This window comes from Perca flavescens, chromosome 13 (assembly GCF_004354835.1).
Source record: "Perca flavescens isolate YP-PL-M2 chromosome 13, PFLA_1.0, whole genome shotgun sequence".
NCBI lineage: Eukaryota > Metazoa > Chordata > Actinopteri > Perciformes > Percidae > Perca > Perca flavescens.
In genome coordinates this window covers 19,339,153-19,358,543 of record NC_041343.1, presented here as the reverse complement: position 1 = coordinate 19,358,543, position 19,391 = coordinate 19,339,153, and the positions used below count along the sequence as shown (strand labels likewise).

General features: G+C 41.2%; 2 protein-coding genes across 6 annotated transcripts; both read left to right on the top strand.

The window, feature by feature from the left end:
- The first annotated feature begins 319 nt into the window (after positions 1-319).
- Positions 320-3,877, top strand: LOC114567037 (coiled-coil domain-containing protein 92-like). Of its 3 annotated transcripts, XM_028595930.1 has the most exons (5): positions 320-521; positions 615-684; positions 1,089-1,237; positions 1,337-1,384; positions 2,290-3,877. In XM_028595930.1, exons 3-5 carry the CDS (start codon positions 1,108-1,110, stop codon positions 3,000-3,002), a joined length of 891 nt encoding a protein of 296 aa, XP_028451731.1. In that variant the 5' UTR covers positions 320-521; positions 615-684; positions 1,089-1,107; the 3' UTR covers positions 3,003-3,877. The 3 variants fall into 3 exon arrangements, with proteins under 3 accessions (XP_028451731.1, XP_028451729.1, XP_028451730.1); XM_028595928.1 differs by having other exon boundaries at positions 320-684; XM_028595929.1 differs by lacking the exon at positions 615-684 and having other exon boundaries at positions 321-521.
- Positions 3,878-4,837: 960 nt separating this feature from the next.
- Positions 4,838-19,241, top strand: LOC114566825 (clustered mitochondria protein homolog). Of its 3 annotated transcripts, none has more exons than XM_028595604.1 (31): positions 4,838-5,354; positions 5,638-5,715; positions 6,075-7,558; positions 8,143-8,291; positions 8,383-8,554; positions 8,772-8,861; positions 9,219-9,359; positions 9,457-9,587; positions 9,681-9,835; positions 10,576-10,701; positions 10,886-11,033; positions 11,118-11,210; positions 11,501-11,719; positions 12,053-12,228; positions 12,342-12,650; positions 12,788-12,909; positions 14,142-14,231; positions 14,329-14,429; positions 14,592-14,744; positions 15,294-15,356; positions 15,445-15,692; positions 15,781-15,865; positions 16,367-16,520; positions 17,167-17,306; positions 17,451-17,531; positions 17,675-17,800; positions 18,092-18,213; positions 18,417-18,510; positions 18,600-18,734; positions 18,838-18,911; positions 19,002-19,241. In XM_028595604.1, exons 3-31 carry the CDS (start codon positions 6,118-6,120, stop codon positions 19,045-19,047), a joined length of 5,184 nt encoding a protein of 1,727 aa, XP_028451405.1. In that variant the 5' UTR covers positions 4,838-5,354; positions 5,638-5,715; positions 6,075-6,117; the 3' UTR covers positions 19,048-19,241. The 3 variants fall into 3 exon arrangements, with proteins under 3 accessions (XP_028451405.1, XP_028451407.1, XP_028451406.1); XM_028595605.1 differs by lacking the exon at positions 4,838-5,354 and adding an exon at positions 5,431-5,472; XM_028595606.1 differs by lacking the exon at positions 8,772-8,861.
- The last annotated feature ends 150 nt before the right edge of the window (positions 19,242-19,391 follow it).

The following is a 19,391-nucleotide window of genomic DNA, read 5'->3' as shown; positions in this document are numbered from 1 at the left end:
CAGTTGTTCTTCTATAATATTCAATATTAGAATACATGATTTATATATACAGCTCTAATTTATTTAGGATTCTATGATGTCTATGAGTTTTTTATTTGAAAAGTTAATTAAGATAAATGATTCTGAATTTAAATAGATGTAACAGAATTAGAGCTGCAACAACTAATCAATTAGTTGATAGACAACTTTATACCTCTACTCCACTATACAAGAAATATTGTACTTTTTACTCAACTATTTATTTGACAGCCATAGCTACAAATTACTTTGCAAATTAGGATTAGAGACTTTAGCTCTTTATCATTTTCAGGATGAGGAGGAAACCAGCACTTTGATGAAGCTCCTCCTCCTGCTGCTTCGTGGCACTGATCACCCGTCATACGGGCTGCTTTGTTGTGAATACAGCAGCGGCACCGCACTGCACGTACAACCAGAAGGTTATGAAGAGGTTATTTCAACTCAGACTGCAGCAGGATTCATTAAGGACAACGTCGGCCTGCTGTTACGGTGAAACCGCTCAGGTGAGAGCACAGAAAGAAACGCGTAAAGTGCCGTTTTGCACACTGAACGTTGTTGCACGGGTCTTTTGTTTTCTCCATCTCTGCTGCATCAAGGACAGAGATAACAGGGCGAATCGAGGATCCATGAGAGACGCTTTGAATCGGATACCGCTTCAGTATCACGGTAGGCCGCCACGGTCAGGGTGATGGATTCACACACAGTTACAGGTAGACACACCGGGCGCTAGTGAGCAACGGTGCAGAAAACAGAACGCTTTTACAGTAGGCCTATATGCGAGAAATCACACGTGATTAAATAAGAGAGTGTAGGCATTTTGCAAATAAACCTATAAGGGAATTACCTAATAAAGCTCTTCCATGTTGCAGAAAACCTCAGTGAGATAGAATATTAAGCGGACTATAACAGCTCTTTATAAAATCATCAATTAATCAATTAAAATATCTGCCATGGAATAGACACTAAATACCCAAGCACCATAGCAACGCTCAAATCGGGACACTTAACAGCTGTAGGCTACACATAAATTCCTTATCCTACGAAATCCAGCTACCTGCATCTGTGTGCAGGTTGTGTGGGGGTGCAGCCATGGATGCCGGGAAGCTGGAGCAGCAGGTGGCCAATGTGGAGAGAGGCATCGCCTTCCTGAAGCAGGAGCACCTGGCCATGCTGACCGGTCTGCAGCTGGAGATCACACACCTGAAGAGGCGCTGTCATGGTCAGTCTACCGGGGACCTGCTGCTCTCTATCTCTTTATGTGTCACTTAACCACTTAACTGTCTGTCTGTCTGTTGTGCTTCTACTCCTCTGGCTGCAGAGCTAAGCTGTGAGCTGGACTCCAGGTTTCCTGACAGAAGCACAGATGGTAAGACATTACAACTCCTTGCTGACAAGAGGGAACATGATATGAGGGAGTTCTGGAAAAGCACAAAAGCAGTGCAGAGGACTGGAAATTCACAAGGAACTCATTATAGAAGGGGGTACAATGACGAGACGATACAACATTATTACAGTAAAATTAGATATTTGCATTACTATAAACATCACTTATGATTATATTTATTTATATTTACTATTCTATATTTGCAGTATATTCCATTATTTGTTAGCAGTAACGATGCACTGATGTACCAGATCGGTATTGGCACCGATACTAACTTTATGAAGCAGATCAAGTTTCAGCTATGACAGAATCTATCCAAAATAAATACAGAAAGATACGTAGAGAGTTAGAAGATATAGCAACATGTTATTGGAATTCAAATCACTCTTTCTTCCTACAACACTGTATATACTGTATATTTGGTTTTTCATATTTTTGTTTTGGAGTGTATTGCAAGCGATATCGATTTATCCATGTCTGTCAAGTGCTTTAGTCCAGAAAGTCCTTGGTAAAAACAAAAATAGCAGTAAATGCAGGCCATCTTTTATGACAACATTCATCCTCTGTGATTTCTCATTAACAGATGACAAATTAGTTCTAAATCATTTAGAGCAATGACGTTTCTAATTTGGGCAAAGGGGGGGCCAGTGCTCCCTTAATATTAAGCCTGGACCCCCCCCTCTGGCCCACCTAACTGTTTTCACCCAACATGTATCCCCAGAGAGGGGAGATTGTGAAAAGACATCAAAAAGAAAAATATATGAAATGTAATATGATCAAGCAGATGAAATGAAAGCAATATGGATACAGTAATTTCCTCAACATCTACAGTATTTTCTGTATCTTCATATACTTCAGTCCATACTGTATGTGTTTATGTTTCTCAGAGGAAGAAGCAGAGCTGGCCGCACGCTGTGAGGCTGCACAGCGTCTCCTAGAGGAGCAGCAGTGCATGATGGTCGCTGCGCGTGGGGAGCTGCGGGCCGGCCGGGCACGGGCATCAGCACTGGGAAGGAGCCTCAGGGAAGAAGAGCGGCATTTCCTAGAGGAACTGAAATGCCGCAGCCACAAGATCACACTGCTGAGTCGTGAGCTGCAACGCCAAAATGTCACCACGACAACCCTCTGCCACGAGCTCCACACCGCACGCTTAAAACTGTTCCAGCAACGGCAGAGCACAGAGTGTGGTGCAGAGGGAGAGGAGGAACCCAGAGGAAAGGAGGAAGAAGAAGAGGATGATGATGAAGAAGATGAGGAGGATGAAGATTATGAAGGGGAGGGATCGGACTGGCTTCTGTCTCCACCTCCTCCAGCCTCTCCCAGCGAACCAGAAGCGAGACACAAGAGGCGCGTCAGCGTGAGGGAGGAGAGGGTCAGGGCTTGTGTCCCTCAGGAGAGAGTGACATCACCGCAGAGGCCACACCCTATGCCTGACCCCGCCCTCTTCTTGGTGCCGCTTAGATACCGCCTCCTTCGCTTGAACCAACCAATCAGAACCCAGGATGGAGAGGGGATGGAGGACGAGTGGGAAGATATAGATGACAGCAGGGTGCACAGGAGGGTGGACATGGGAGCAGGAGAGGGAGAAACCGCTCTGTGATGAAGAGAAAAAAAGGCAAGGTTGTCTTCCAGCGGGTCTCAGCAAAGATCTAGAAAAATCTTAAGACTTGAGAGATGTAACCTTGTGATTGTCTATAGATTTCAGGAAGTGAGTAAGATATTTAGAAGTTAGATGCAGAAAAGTGTGTGATCAAACCTACACATTACCGTATTAACCAAATGTGTCACATTGATGGTACAACATGTACTTTGAAAATGTGAAAAAATTAGTGGGTCAAAAAAAGACTGAATCGTGGTACAGTTTCATATGGATGCCTTTTGATTTTAACACGTTGATCACAGCTTTTGCCTGTAATTAGTAGCCTTGCCTCGGAGTCTGTGAACACTGTTCAATGTGGCAACCTGCTTTTTCACTGCACTAGCTGCATTCCAGGTTCGGAAAGTAACTCTAGAAGGCTTAGGGACATGTTGTATGATTTGCACTTTATTAAATTCATGCAATGTGCCTAGTAAAGGCAGACAATGTTCTGGTGTCTTGTCTGTTTTCAATGTTTGAACGTTTTTTAGTAGGTCTTTGATACAGCAGATACTTCTCATAGTTGTAAAAGCACTAATAACATTAATGATGGCTCTGTTCAAAAGTCCCAGTAAGTCATGGCAGTGTGACAGTGAGCCAGCAGTCAATCAAACAGCAGACAATGCAGGACTATGACACTTAAGCAGCTAAATGGAATTCAGCTATCATTTTAGTATTTACACTTGTGCTTTTCCTACTGTGACATGTCAAAATACGTGCTGTATTAAAGGCCTGAGTGGCTGTTACAAAGATGTTCTTTTTTTTTTCAACATTCTCTGTTTCCATCTTCTCCAATGTGAGGATCTTTCTGGTTTTTTTTTTTTTTTATCACTGTAAACTGAATGTGTTTGGGCAGACATTTTAAAATGTCACTTTTGGCTTTAGAAAATTGTGACCGACATTGTTTTACTAATTTCCAAATGTTGTTTAGATCAAACAATTTATACATAATACAAACATTCACCAGTATTAAATATCCACTGTCAGAATATTTTTGCAGCCCACTTCTGGATCTGGAACAGTCTGCTGCTCATAAGTTTTTATTTCATGTCCTACACTGGATGGCAGTACAACCAAATTAAAATATGGCCAGATCTGTGTGCATTGCTGAATTTTCCAAAAAAAGTAAAAGATGTATAGACATGTATCTCTGAATTTTCTAGGCTTTTACAATCAACTGACAAATATTAAAAGAGAGTGTGTGCAGGAAGATTGTAGGCTAATGACTCACAGTCTGACTGCCCTTCATCTGCAATCTGCATCTTTTTTTTACTATACAGATATTTTTGCAACATGCCATAGAAGCCCACTGAATGATGCAGACATCTGTGGACACACAAAAGGCCAAAGAAAGCTGTAGTTATTATTAACATGGGCCTTAGTTTACCTGTGATCGAATGGTGTGGCCTAAGCTGAATATTTAAATGATGCAGTGAACTAATGAAATGAAACTAAATTAAAGTGTCTTGTGAGTTGTTAAATGAACAGGAGAATATACTGATGCATTGAGAACATTAACAGGAACATTTTTGATTGATGAATTTATTGACAATCATTTGGAGATATTGAGTCTTTCAATTACTGCATTCAGTTACTGCAAACTACAGTATCGCTCACACTCAAATGTAGTATTTAGTGTACTGGTAACACATGTAACTTGTCTCCTAGCAAACGTCCCATTCTAGAATGTTCCCACAGTTGTCTTGGAGACTGTGCTCAGAATGTTAATGTATGCTGCAGAGCTGCCATGGCAACCAGAGAGCTACGTTCAGAGAACTCTTGCCTAAAAGTGTGTGAAGAGGAACGGAGACAAAATACTGAAGGCTTTTTTTTTTCAGGACTTTGTATTTGGGGAGAGGTTTGCTGTCTCATGTCTTGTGTAGTTTTCAAAATATAAAGAGGCGCCAGACCTCCTGCTGCTGCTATTTATACACCTCCTGCACATGCTCACATTCAAGGTTAATAGAGAGTGCATGGACCGGTCTGAATACAGGAAGTTACATCATGAACGGCAGAGAGGTTGCCCTCTTCTGGACTTGGATAGGTACTAAGTGTGTAGATGTGTGTGAGTGTGTGTGTGCGCGTGTGTGTGTGAAGAGAGGGCCTATACATGTTCTTTCACAGCTCTTCTCTACCCATGAAGGGCAGACACATGTACACATTGTGTAACGTGGTTCCGCAGTAAGGACAGGGGAGCCTCCTGCTGTAGAGGAAAGACTGGGGAACTCAGCTCTCTCATTTCAGCAGGATGAACAGCAGAGGATTCTGGAGAAGATGACACAGACTGGCAGTCTCTCCCTCTCTCTTTACTGGCTGGTAGGGCCCATCGAATGATTACACTAATGTCATATTGATGCTGTTTTTTTCTTCTGTTGTTTGAGATACATGCACATGGATTCTGCTGCACCTTTGTGTTCTCGTGTACTTGAATAAGGTGTGTTACTTTTATGAACACTCTAATTGGGATTCAAGACATAAAAAATGAGTCTATTATTCTGCTGTTTTGATTTAGACATTTTGTGTAGCTAAACAACTGTAACTCTAAAGGTGATTTTTCCTTAAAAATTGTACTCAGCGTATCCTCTCATCTGTGTTCCAGGATTCACACATATCCAACATCATTCCAGAGTTCATCTGATGAGATTTTAGTCTCTGAGTTTTTCCAGTCCTTTCCTCTGTAAGGTGACACCACTGCAGGAACACATCATAATCTTCCTTTTATCAGCTGTTGTCTAAGGCTCTTAGCTGCTTGCATTTACACATGGCACACAAGCAGACACACATGTGACAGTGACAAAGTCTTCTGCTGCAGTTCATACTTTGCAGCTTAATTCAAACTAATAATGCATTTAAGATTTAACAAGTAAATTAATGTCAGGCTGAAAAGCATAATTTAATTGCAAATAACTTGGGAAAACCTACATTATAATTAATAGAACCGCTGGCTGAAGCTGCATAAATAAAACCCATTTGTAATCAACTTTAAAGTTTATTGTCCCTGAACCTGCATACATACTGTGGTCTTTTCTCTCTTAGGCCACCTGCACAGTTGTATTGCTGTTGTGTGCACATAGGCACCATGGGAAACATAGTCCAATGCTGTCACACACTGTCAAATTACTTTAAGTGTAAGGATGCACCGGTCCAGAGTGAGGCAGAAAGATCCCCTCTGCTATCCAGTGAAGAGAGTGAATGTGAATCGCTGAGTCTGTCGGACGACTTGGAGGACGATCTGTTAACCGCCTCCACCGGCGTGACAAACCCTGCCCTCGAACCAGAGCACTTCCTGTTTCCTGACATCGTCCTAAGTAGCACCCTGGGAGGGGACGTGACTCTGGTGGAGCCGATGGTGTGTCTGCTGGTGTCTGAGGAGGAAGAGGGAGTGAGGGTGGATGAGCCAGGAGATGAAGGACAAGAGAGGAGCAACATGTGGAGAAACAGGGGGTTTTCTGAGGTTGAGACACAGACTGAAGTGGAGACACAAATCGGTATGGGGGTGCAGACTCAGACTGAGTCACAGGCAGAAGTTCAGGCACAAACAGAAATACGTGTATGCAATAATGAGACTGTAGAGAGTGAAGTAAACACACCAGCAAATGCTGGCATTACAGAAGAGATGGTTGTGGATGTTTGGGATGAACATGAAATACTGAGACAGGTGGATGTGCTCTTGGAGGCACAAACATCACGAGAGAAACAATCAGAAATTGTCACTAAAGTGATGTCAGAGAAACAAAAGAAAAGGATAGACTTTGGAACCTGGGCTGACATGGACGTTTTTGTTGAGGTGCCAGGGAAGGTGGAAGGACAGACCGAAGAAAAAAAACTGGCCTTCGGAGATATAGACAAGGAAGCTGAGCAAGAGCCGAAAGAGAATCACATCCATGAGGAACTCACCTCCATTTCAACAAAGCATATATTTCAAACAGAACAAAATGCAGAGCTAATGGAGAAGTTCAACACTGATGAAGAACATGTCTATAAGTTGCAACAGGATACTGTTACTGCTCAGGAAAATACAGACTTTGCCTGGACAGAGCCAACACAGGAGAATGTTAAAGACAAACAACAAAACATTAATTTAGAGTCAGAGATGGCGACTGCACACAACAACAATATGGATGAAAACATTGAGTCACAAAAGGACATTCAGCTGACAAAATACAGCATCACAAGCACTGACATGGTGGAAAGCTTTGGCCCTGCTGAGTGTGGTGTAGACCTGACACAACAGAGTGATCCGGATGATGAAGAGATGGGACAGGCAACTGTGGCATCAGATCAGAATGTAAATGAAAAGGGCTGTAACATTAACCACGGAAAAACAAACAGGAATCTGTCTGAGGACCTCACAGATTACTCAGATTTAAATGCAGAATATATTCAATGCCAGGACCCAGCAAAGAGGGAAGAGGAAGACAAAAAGACAGCTCTGTCAAATGTGGAGGAGGAAGAGGCTGAGATGAAGAAAACCTTGTTCTTATTTGACAGGCTGTTTCTGGCAGCACCACATGTCAGAGGTGAGTGGTTTTATTTATTTTTTTCAATGATGTGATATTCAAACATTCCAGTGGCAGCTTGTACCGTGGGTCATCACGCTATGGAGGATCATTTTTTTCAGAATTAAAAACTCTACTTAACTCTTATGAACTATTATAATATTTTAGTACCCAGGCCATAATTTAATTGTAAAATAAAACCAAATGGAAAAGGGCAAACCCAAGAAGGAGGGTGTGAAATGGAAAACCTATATCTCAATTTATTTTCCCTTCTCATTTTTGTATGTTTTTTTCTTCTCATTAATTACACATTTCAATTTGAGCATTTCAATTTAAGCTTTTTTTTTTAAATTTTCTTTCAAGTGATGGACATTTCACAAATTGTAATTTAATAATATCCATTTATCATTTCAGTATACAATTTCCTTTTCCAGTTTCCTTTTTCTTTTTGACATTTAATCATCACCTAATTGTGCTGCATTGATATATAATAGTTTTTTTTTCATTTTACCTTTTTCATTTTAATTATGGAAAAAGTGGTCCTCCATAACACGCAAAAGGTTTTCATCCTCACACCTATTTTGTCTCTTCTGTTGCGCCTCCAGGTCAACTTGAAGAAAGCCCTGAGGATGGTCGCCCACAGCAGTCTGATGCTGATAAAAGGAAACTCAGCATCGGTGACATAGTTGATCTCCAAGAGACAGACTTTACTGTCAGAATTCAACCTCCCGGAACAGAAAGCTTTGAGCTTCAGGTTCTGTGTACCTCTGTCATCATTATTGTCTTAAAAATGCTTCCCTGTATCATCACGTTTTTGAATCACTCCAATCCAACTCTCCTCTCAGGTGTCAGGCCAGATGTTGGTGGTGGAGCTGCACCAGGTGCTGATGGAGCACGAGATCACCTGCCACCGCACATGCTTTTCCCTCCAGCTGGGAGGCATCGTGCTCGACAGCCTCACAGAGCTACGCTCCATCCAGGGCATCCAGGACGGAGTGCTGATCAAGGTGGTGGAAGGTAACTGCCTCATCCTTTTCTTTCTTCTTTATAAGTTGTCTTTTTGTGATGAACTAAGTGAACGAACTACGTGTGTTGTTCACTTCAGAGTGCAACATTGTCAGCATCTGACTTCAGTCAGTTTTATTAGACCTCAGAACTTCACATGTCACAAGAAGGCCCTTTTTAGTCTGAACAATGTTGACCTCTCATCCAAAACTGTCACTAACCTCCACAGGTGTCATACAGACGCTCTCTCTTTATGTCTCAAAACTGCAAAGGCTCATCTGGCTTTGCAAACGTGGTGAAAATGGCTTCAACCAGGAAGGTTTACAACATAATTTTTGACTCCACACAACCAAATTACAGTTTTATTTTGCTTTGCTTTCACTCACTTTAAACCTCTAGATGTTCCAGTCACTTGCAGCTGTATTTTGTAAAAAAGGCAATACTTAAATACTGTCTGTTGTTCATTTTACAAGGCTATAGGTGATATCATATGATCTTATGATAACATCATAAGTTCTTCTCACTTTCTACTGCACTGTTTCACCATATTGTTCACACGTGCTGATTTGTTTGTTATCTTCTTTCATAAAATGCAAGAACAATATTTCCGTTCATTTGGCACTTGTATAGGATTGAATGAAACACTTTATAATCATCTTTTCTGATCTTGTTGCAGATCCTTACACAGTGCGTGATGCTCGTCTTCATCTCAGACATGTTCGTGATCTTCTGAGGAGTCTTGACCCCACAGATGCATACAACGGAGTAAACTGCCGCTCACTCTCTTACCTGACCTTTTACACCAGAGGAGACAAAGGTATATTACTATCTCATTACCTCCTCACTTTAGGTTTTGTTTGAGCATTTCTGTCAGTATCCATTCAACCCTTTCATTTCCATATTCATCCCGTCAGATAGTGACAGGTCAGGGAACAGGGGAGCTTCTGAAAAGGAGTCCTTTGACTGCAGCCCTCCAGAATACATCCTCCCTGGATGTAAGGACCGACCACTTACTCCACTGCAGCCACTCAGAGATGACTGGAAGGTGAGCGATCACATTTTGAGATTGTATACGACAATTATACATGTGTTCAGTTATAGTGAAGCAACAGTGAGACTTATGAAAATATCATTACAGCCATTACAATGCCTGCGGGTTCTGACCATGAGCAGCTGGAACCCACCTCCAGGAAACCGGAAGATGCATGGGGACTTAATGTACATCAATGTCCTAACTATGGAGAACAGAGAACTCAACATAACATCCTCTACACGCGGCTTCTACCTCAACCAGTGAGTGCTAAACTGTTCAGCCATTTGCAAGTTTGCCAAACTATATAAATTGAAAAGTTTTTAGCCATGCTTGCAGCATGGCTCTAGGGATAAAAATTTTGGTCAGTCAGTCCACTACTTTTGATGAAGGACGATTTTGATGGATTGCCATGACATTTTGTACAGACATTCGTTTTGCCCAGAAGATGAATCCTAATGACTTTGGGGATCCCCTGACCTTTCCTCAAGTGCCATCAGCAGGTCAAAATTTTCACTTAACCTGAGAAATAGCTTACGTATATGGATTGGCACTCCAGACATTCATGACCCCGGTCAGGATGAAAAGTAATCACTCTGGTGATCCCTTAACTTTTCATGTAGCGCCATCACGTTGCAATTTGTCAATTCTTTGGTTTATCACCAAATACCAAAACTAATGACACTCCCGTCAGCCTTAGCTGTACTTGGGGTAAAGTGCCTGCTTAGCGTCGGCATGTTAGCATTCCCATTGTGAATATTTAGGATGTTAGCATTTAGCTCAAGGTACCACTGTTCCTGAGTACAGCCTTACAGAGCTGCTAGCATGGCTGTAGACTCTCAGCATCACTCTCATATTTTATTTCTTTCAAGTTCCACAACTAAGCAAATATTTATTAGAGCAACACCGACCCCAAAGAGCAGTAAACTAACAACAATTATGTACGATGAGGACAGTAGAAACTTACCTGGATTCAACTTGTGCTATGCTCTGACTGCTCCAGGTCAACTGCCTTCAACTTCAACCCTAAACCTGCAGTTCCCAAAATCCTTTGCCACTCTTTAGTTGAGCTGCTGAGTCAAGTCAGCCCTGCTTTCAGGAAAACCTTCAGTGTCCTGCAGAAGAAGAGGTGAGCAAACTGTAATAACCAAGCTGGAAACTACATGTTAATACAACAACAAGTGTTCATATCGATCCAATATGTGGATGCAAATACAGCAATGGTAGTTTACATGATGCTCTGTAATACTAGACAGTGACATTAAATACTTTCATGCCAATGCAAATGTTTTCTGTCACTATTTGTTAACCAGAGTTCAGCAACACCCTTTTGAGCGGATCGCAGCACCTTTCCAGGTGTTCACCTGGATCGCCCGTCATGGAGATCACACCCTTGACTGTGTCAGAGCAGAGGAGACACACACCAGTCGCATGGGCCAGGACGAGCACACAGCTGGGCAGGTTGCAGACATATTTCATTGTGCATCCAAAGCTAACGGATGGGGATGTTGATGCTGATAGGTAGGTTGTGTCTTATGGCCACAGAGTCGGGACTGGAATGAGGAGCTGCAGGGATGCAGGGAACTCACCAGAAACTCCCTTCAGGAGCGCCTGAAGAGAGAGAGGAGCATATTCAAGGTGAGACCCCAGATTTCTTGCTGTGACATCTTCTTTCCCATTCCCTCACTGATTAATGGTTAAAGAAGCAGACTTGTGACTGTGAGATCATCCCTGACCAGGAGTACAGATGTAAAAGATCTCAGATGTATAAGACCTCCTACACTTCCTCTGTACTGTTGATCTTTCATAATAAAATACCTTATATAGATCATTCCTTCTTCTTCCTGCTCTGGAATTAGATTAGATTGTACTGCTGAAATTAAGCAAGTGAAACTGTGTTAAACAAGATTTTAATCCCCTCCATCCAGACCAACAGTGACTTTGTTGCCGCTGCAACACAAGGTGCTGTAGCTGTTATTGACGGTAACGTCATGCCGTTAAACCCAGGGGAGGCGCCTCATATGCAGATGTTCATCTGGAACAATCTGTTCTTCAGCCTGGGGTTCGACATAGCTGAGCACTACCGCCCACTAGGGGGCAACGCTGCTGCTCATGCTGCTGCCATGTGTGACCTGAGAGGAGCGCAGGTAGATCCTCACCGCAATACCTGCATGATTTGTAAGGTGTTTGGGATGCATTTACTGTTTTATCTGTCCCGTTTAAAAGTATATTTGTTGCAGAAGGGACAGTATTACATTCAATAGTTCTGTAAGGGTGTGACTATGTGAATTTAAAAGGGAAAAACAATATTCAACAGTCATACACAATAAAATAGTCTGCCCTGCAGTTACAGTTGCATTTGCTGCTTTTCTTCTTATATTTTCACTTTCAAATATATGAAATAATTCATGTTATATATATTCTATAATTCCTTCATGTTCTTGCCATCAAACAAAAATACTTATGTTGCTCTGCTACAGGCATACGCATCTGTCGACATAGAGGGGCTTCACACACTTGGAACAGCTGTGGTGGATTATCGTGGCATCCGTGTTATCGCTCAGACCATTGTTCCTGGGATACTGGAGAAAAATCAGGAGCAGAGTGTTGTCTATGGCTCTAATGACTATGGAAAAACTGTTTTTACACACCCCAGGTATAACACGCACTCACAAAAAAAAACAATAAAGTATTATATTTCAGGTATTGAGAGCATGATTAAGTATAAGTTCAAACATGCAACCTTTAATTTTCTCAACATTATTCCAGATTTCTGAAGCTTCTGGATAAAACCAGTAAACCGCTTAGAATCCAACGTCACCAAGTGCTCGACCACAGCAACAGCCCAGTAGAGCTTTGCTCTGGCATCGAGACCAAAGGCATCCTGGGTAATGATGGAAGACCCTACATCTTGGACCTTCTCCGAACCTTCCCCCCCGACCTTAACTTCCAGTTCTCAGAGACAGAGGAGAGGAGGGAGGTGCCAAAAGAGTGTCGGAGCTTTGGTTACCCACGGCAACATCATCACAGCCTGGCCAGCCTGAGACCAGAGCTGATAGAGGCCTTCGTCCAGCATAGGTGAGGAAGAGTAGATGTGGAACCCTTTGCTGAATGTTTGGACACAGATGCAGCCACCATGTAACCATTAATCCAGCGGGATGACCTGAGCTTTGGAAATGGATATTATCGCTCTTATTTTGTGTTTTCTGTTGCAGGTATGAACTTTATGTCAAGATGGTGTCCCAGGGGCTCATTCAGCCAGAAGAACAAGATAAAGCCACGGAGAAGAGTGAAGAGTCGGTCTATAAGCCCAGAACTGGAGAAACAGCCACAGCAGGTGCTGACATGGGTGAATTAGACCAGCTAAATTAGGTTTAATTTAATTTAAAACCAGAAGAAATTGGGTTTCTGCAAGGAGAAATCAGACTGAAAACTGAGTGAGGAGATACAAAATAAGCCAAACAGTATTAAGATAAGTTAATTCTTGATCTTGGAAACAACAGCTGGAAAAAACAATCTCATTATAAGGTCCATTTAGTAGTTGTTTTGGAGCTTTCAAACACATCGCATGATCTTCATCAGCAGATGTAGTTTATGTATAATATATTATAACTATTCAGTTTTTCTGAGGACCTCTCATCCATGTTGGCTTACAAAGCAGAGGTTGGATGTTCATTCCCAGTGGTTGAATGTAACTATTTGGTGATGTACTGCGCTTACTGAAAGCAGGGGCATAGCACAACATTCTGGGCCCTGTAGAAAGGCATTTTCTATGGGCCCCTCCCCACATCCACAGCTATTCATTCTAGTATCTTTTTGGGCCCTCCTCACAGGAGGGCCCTGGGTACTCAGTCCACTTTTTCCCCCCAGTCCGACACCCCTGACTGAAAGTACAATTTTTACTCGAGGTTATTCATTTTCTGCTACTTTATACTTTTTTTCCCCCACTACCTGACAGCTATAGTTACTATTTACTTTACAAATTAAGATTTTACATACAAAACATTGAATCAATTCTTAAAATTGGGATACTTTGTTATAGATAAAACTCCTTAATATGTGTTCCACCTCAACCTACTACAACATTAAAATGCTGCTTTCAAGTTTACGCACCAATAATAATGACCCAGTGATATAATAAATAATAATATAACTCTTACAGAGGTCATTCTGCTGCATTATGGCTTTTCATAAATAAGTAAATTTTGCTGATAATAATGATAAACTTGTTGTTGTACTTAAGTTTTTACTTTTAATTAAGATTTTGAATGCAGTCCTTTTAATGTGTGTGGTTTTCCTACTTTTACTTACATATCAGGATCTGAATACTACTTATTACTAAAAGGATGGTGAATTATTTTTCCCAAATTTAGAATCAAGATTATATCATTCTAATTTAAAAAAAATACTTACTATAATGTTTATTAATAAACTTACATCACAGTTAATAGACCCTCAAAATATGCAAATATTCATTGTTAACTCATGATTGAGGCCAAGGAACGTGGTGAGGATTGTTTGATTGTGTGTTGATTACTGTAATAATGCATTCATATTTTACTTTTGTAGAAAATGTGATTATGAAAGCTTGTGAAGCTGTTGGATCAGTGAGTGACTCCTGCTTTGACATCCGCTTCAATCCTAATGTTTGCTCTCCAGGTATTGAACACACTTGAGTGCACACACACACATGGTCATGTATATAAAGTAAAAAAGAAAAAATTGACTATGATTGAACTGTGTGTCTTTGCTGCAGGCGTTCGTTTCTCCTCTGAGTGTGTTGAGGAGGTTCAGAGGCAGAGACAGTTGTTATGGGACATAGCTGCTTTTCTACTGTCCAATCAGATTGCAGCAGTGGTGAGTCTTGTGTGGAGCAATAATATTCAGATCTATCATGTGCAGTTTAAGATGATATCGATAATTCTACTTTCTGTGTGTGTGTGTGTGTGTGTGTGTGTGTGTGTGTGTGTGTGTGTGTGTGTGTGTGTGCGCGCGCACGCGTGTGTGTGTGTGTGATAGCTTAGAGATTGTCTCGACCACACAGTAGTGCCAATGGATGGAGCGACCCTGACCTCAGTGCTGCACCAGCGAGGTGTGAACGTACGGTACCTGGGCACCTTACTGACTGAGCTGGACAGGGTGGAAGAGAGAGAGAGACTCAGCCACATAAAGGTACTTGCTTGTACTTACTTTTTTTTCTGGTGAAGGATTGAATAAGATATTTATAAATGTGGCTTGACGGCAGTTCTGTACATTTTGTTCCAGGCAGAAGATGAGGATATAATGTAGATATTATTATTACAACGGCCAGTTGCACAATTGTTCCTTGTCCTTTGACTCTCGAGGAACATCGCTAGAAGACAAGGAAATGAAGCTACAGAAAAATGCCTATAAACCACTCAAGATTAAACCTGCTAGACCACAGAAATGTTAATATCTCCAATACACTGAACAAGAAATAACAAGAACAAGACGACTGTGGGCTTAGGCTGCTACTCATCTTTGCACGTCAATCTTAGACTTAGTTGAGATCAAAGTTTTTTCTAAAGTTTTTATCAGGGTTATCTCTGATCACTGTCTTTTGTAATATGATAGAATAGAAATACTACTTTTTGCTGTATAGAACATAAAAAAAAAACACTTGTAAATAAAGAATGACAACTCTCTGTCAGGATGCTGAAGTCCTACTGATCACATAACTGATCAAATGTTCCTTCACAGAGAATTTCTATCAGTGAAGTCATCGTCAGAAGTGCAAAACACATCTTTAGGACCTATCTACAGGTGAAGTGCTCAAAGTGAAATATTAAAATAACATTTTGCAATCTAGCATGAAGTTTTTAATATCCAGATACATTTTATTTTCTCCCAGGATGTGGAACCTGCAGCTTTCTCCGCTGCTGTCAGTCACTTCCTAAACTGCCTCCTAAGCTCGTCCTCCTGTCTCAGCGACTCCTGCTCAGATGAGTTGCTCTCTCGCCGCAGGAGCAGACGGCGCAGGAGCCACGGGAGTCGAGTCACCTTGTTGACAGACAGCGTGTGGGCTAGACTGACCCCCAGTGAGCTGTGGGGCCGGATCAGGACTGAGGCTGGAGTTTATTACCACTACACAATAGACAGGTGTGTGTTTGTGCATGTGTGTGTGCGTGTGCTCCGTGTACTGTATATGTGTAACAGGATTTGACACTGCCATCCTCTCTGTGTCCAGTGAAAGTGTAGACCGAGTAATAGAAAAGCACAGCCTTCAGAGGATCTCCTTACTGAGAGAGATTGCCATCAAGACGGGCATCCAGGTCAGACCTAACATGCTTCTCTTCATAACACATTTACCTATGAAATTAAATGAATTCTGTCAATCTTAAAGCTGCACTATAGCAATAATTTGAACTGAAACTACACCTTTTGTAGCAAGTTCTCTTTTGATTGAAAAAAAATGGTGCATGGTAATGGTTGAATCTGCGGCAAAAACTTTTTTGTTTTTGTACACCATTTTAACCTCTGTCAGTAGCCAAGATTAGATTTAGGTCTTTTTTGGCCGCACCTCTATCCTGTCAAGTTCACAGAGAAAAAAATTTCTGCTCATATTTGATGCTTAATAAGACAGAGGTCTGGCTACATATAAGTTGAGTGCTGGTTAAGGAAAAGATGCTACAGGATTTGTGGTTGCTGAAGTCCATCAAGCCCTTAACGATTTAAATTATCTCCAGCATTAACTGATGTTAGTCGAAATGCAAAGTTATCTAGTGCAGCTTTAAAATGCAGCTGTTCCCTTTCTTCATTTACTCTGTATTTAGGTGCAGCTGAGGGAGTATGTGTTTGAGTCTCGGCACAGGCCAGTGTTTGGCGAGGAAGATGTCATCAACATGTTCCCTGTGGTCAAACATCTTAAACTTACAGTAACAGATGCCACGCGACTTGTGCAACACGCACAGGTGGCAGTACAGCAGGGTGAGAAAACATAAAATATGAACATAAAAATATGATATATATGTGTACATTTAGTAGCGTGGTGGCCTTGTCTGGGTGCTTAACGTGACCATTAACTGGAGGGCCCATGTGAAAAACTATCTACACCTGCTGATGTGCTATTCAGCACGAAATGATATCCTTACCAGCTACACAGGCACTGTGAGGGATGTGTAGCAGAAAATGTTTCCCTACAAGCATCAATACACAGTAATATTACATTATTCAGCATATAACACTACACACACAAATGTGATAGAGCTAAAAATGTCAATGTTTTCGATGTAGGAAGTAAAGTTAACAGTATATTTTACATTCACATGGTCCAGAAAGTTCTTTATTCCTGGGCGTGGTCTACTCTTTAGAACACTGTTGCTAGGCAACTGATAACACAAATGGACATTGTATTGTCCCCATTTTGAACTGTGATTTTTTTTTAATTAATTTTAGAGTCATGTTTAGGATGAAAAATGATCATTTAGAATACCTTGGTAACTACTAAAAAAGTAACTTTCTTAGACACTGACAACCATCTGGATTTAGTTTAGTGTACTTCATGTAAAGAACAGATGTTATTATTTTTTTGTAAATTCTAGGCTCATCAGTAGTGTTTTATGTTTGCTTTTAGGGCTACTCAAAGATGGCTATGAATTGATTAGCCATGCCCTGACTCTGTTCAGCAGTGTATGTGGGGTCCTGCATGAGGACGTGTGCATGTGCCTGCGTCTCCTGGGACGGATCTGCTACATCCTGGGGGAATATGCAGATGTAAATATGCATTACATTACTTTTTTTTCTTCTACCATGACCTTTTACCTAGTCTGGTTCCAGACAGGTCTTCTGTATTGTCACCCACAACAATTTTGGAGCTTTTGTAAAGTAATGTTCCCCTTATTTCTCCATATCTCACAGGCCCTCAGCCACCAGGAAAAGGCTGTTATGACTAGTGAGAGAATAAAAGGTATAGACCATCCACAGACCATACAAGAATATGTGAGTTCCTTAACCTTTTTCATCGATCCACAAACCATAACATGCTAACCCTGTTATTTTCTTACAAACATCTTCCTCAACTCTATTAATGTAATATTTCACTTGTGACTTCACATGGAAGTATTCTCCTATCTGCAATTCAGATTTACCTGGCCCTGTACTGCTTTGCTGGAGGCCGACATTCAACCTCCCTACATCTGCTGTACCGCGCTCGGTACCTCACACTGCTTGTGAGTGGAGAAGATCATCCACAAGTCGCACAGCTGGATGTAAGTGGGGCCTCACCTGCATAGTGTTGCTCTTTACTTTTCTGCGCAAAAATGTTTGATGATTCCCTTCAAGTACTGTAGGGGAGACGTTTAAGATGAATAAAGTGTTGGATCAGGACCCCACATGTTTTTTTTTTTTTTAAACAAATAAACAAGAAGTTCAGGTAGATAAAATACTGAAAATGCAAACAGGCAATGGCAACTTGAAACCTTATTTGTGTTAGAAGGTATAATTACATATTGTCCATCTGTTGGTGATGTTAATGTTCCTGTTTTGCTCCATGACATTAGAGTATGCTGGGTCTAGTACTTCATGGACTGATGGAGTATGAGCTTTCTTTGAAGTTCCTACAGAATGCCTTAATTTCCACCTCAAAATACCACGGTGCCACATCCCTGAAGCATGCACAAAGGTAAGACAGTTTGTTGTCATGTTCCTCTGTTTTCTTGTTTTCTTATATTCATCAAACACAGATTGCACAACATTACGGTTACAGACAATCTGAGAAAATGATAGACAGGCTTTAGAATCCAGGTTTCTGTGATTGCCCTATTCATATATGGCTCCCTCCCTTCATTCTTTATTTTATTTTATCCGTGTCTATCTTCTGTGCAGTCATCATCTGCTCGCCACTGTATACGAGAGTAAAGGAGAGTTTCGATCAGCTCTTCAACACGAGAAAGAGGCGTATTCAATATATAAGAGCCAGGTATGCTGCAATGCCATGTTTGCTGTTGTTATATGTATGCCATATGCTCATAATTTTAACTGAGAGACTTCATTGTTGTAAACATACAGGTTGGGGAGAACCATGACAGTATGAAGGAAAGCTCAGAGTACTTGAAGAGCCTCACTCAGCAGGCTGTGATCCTCCAGAAAGCCATCAACCATATCTACAGCAACACACCCAGTGCCTGTATTCCACCTCCAAAGGTCTGTACAGTACATAAACACATGCATGCAAACAAGAATGAACCCCCTGCCCACATGCATTTCTGGTTGTGTGATACTAAACCTCATCTGTGTTTCTCTCCAGTTTTCCACACCCAGCCCTCTCACAATCCTTCAGCAGCTCAACCTGACATGTGGAATCATTCTCATTCCCCTCAGGTGAACACTAAAACATTCCCAGTTATGGAATAAAAAATAACTGCTGATGTGTTGGTTTTAATGTAAAATCTATTATGTCTTTCTCTCTAGTGCAAAAGAAATTGCAGACCTGAGGACTGAATTAAAGGGAAAGTAAAAGGGAAAGTAAAATGTTTAAATGGAAGAGCTGGAAATAAAGACTTAAAAAAAACTTGAAGAGAACTGCAGACAACAACCTTGAACTATGGACCAAAGGGAGCGTTACAATAGAACAAAGAAGAAGATCTGTGTAGTCAGTCAGACTCCTGAAAATGACCATGGACAAAGAGTGGTGCAGCTGTCTCTTCTACTTCTACTGAGAAATGTATGAGAAAAGTTTACTAAAAGAAATTCTAAGAATTTTAAATGATGTGCTTTCATTTTGTAGTCCCTTGTGTGTCCACTGGGCTTCACACTTGTTCCATTAACACTTCTCAGAACATGACATTTCCGAATATTAAA

Bases quoted from the DNA above. Each gene is read 5' to 3' on its own strand.
- LOC114566825 (XM_028595604.1), top strand. From the start codon at position 6,118: ATGGGAAACATAGTCCAATGCTGTCACACACTGTCAAATTACTTTAAG. The intron at 9,836-10,575 runs GTGAGTGCTAAA...TGACTGCTCCAG, and splicing joins CGCGGCTTCTACCTCAACCA to GTCAACTGCCTTCAACTTCA. The intron at 17,532-17,674 runs GTGAGTTCCTTA...TCTGCAATTCAG, and splicing joins CACAGACCATACAAGAATAT to ATTTACCTGGCCCTGTACTG.
- LOC114567037 (XM_028595930.1), top strand. From the start codon at position 1,108: ATGGATGCCGGGAAGCTGGAGCAGCAGGTGGCCAATGTGGAGAGAGGC. The intron at 1,238-1,336 runs GTCAGTCTACCG...CTCTGGCTGCAG, and splicing joins CCTGAAGAGGCGCTGTCATG to AGCTAAGCTGTGAGCTGGAC. The intron at 1,385-2,289 runs GTAAGACATTAC...TATGTTTCTCAG, and splicing joins TCCTGACAGAAGCACAGATG to AGGAAGAAGCAGAGCTGGCC.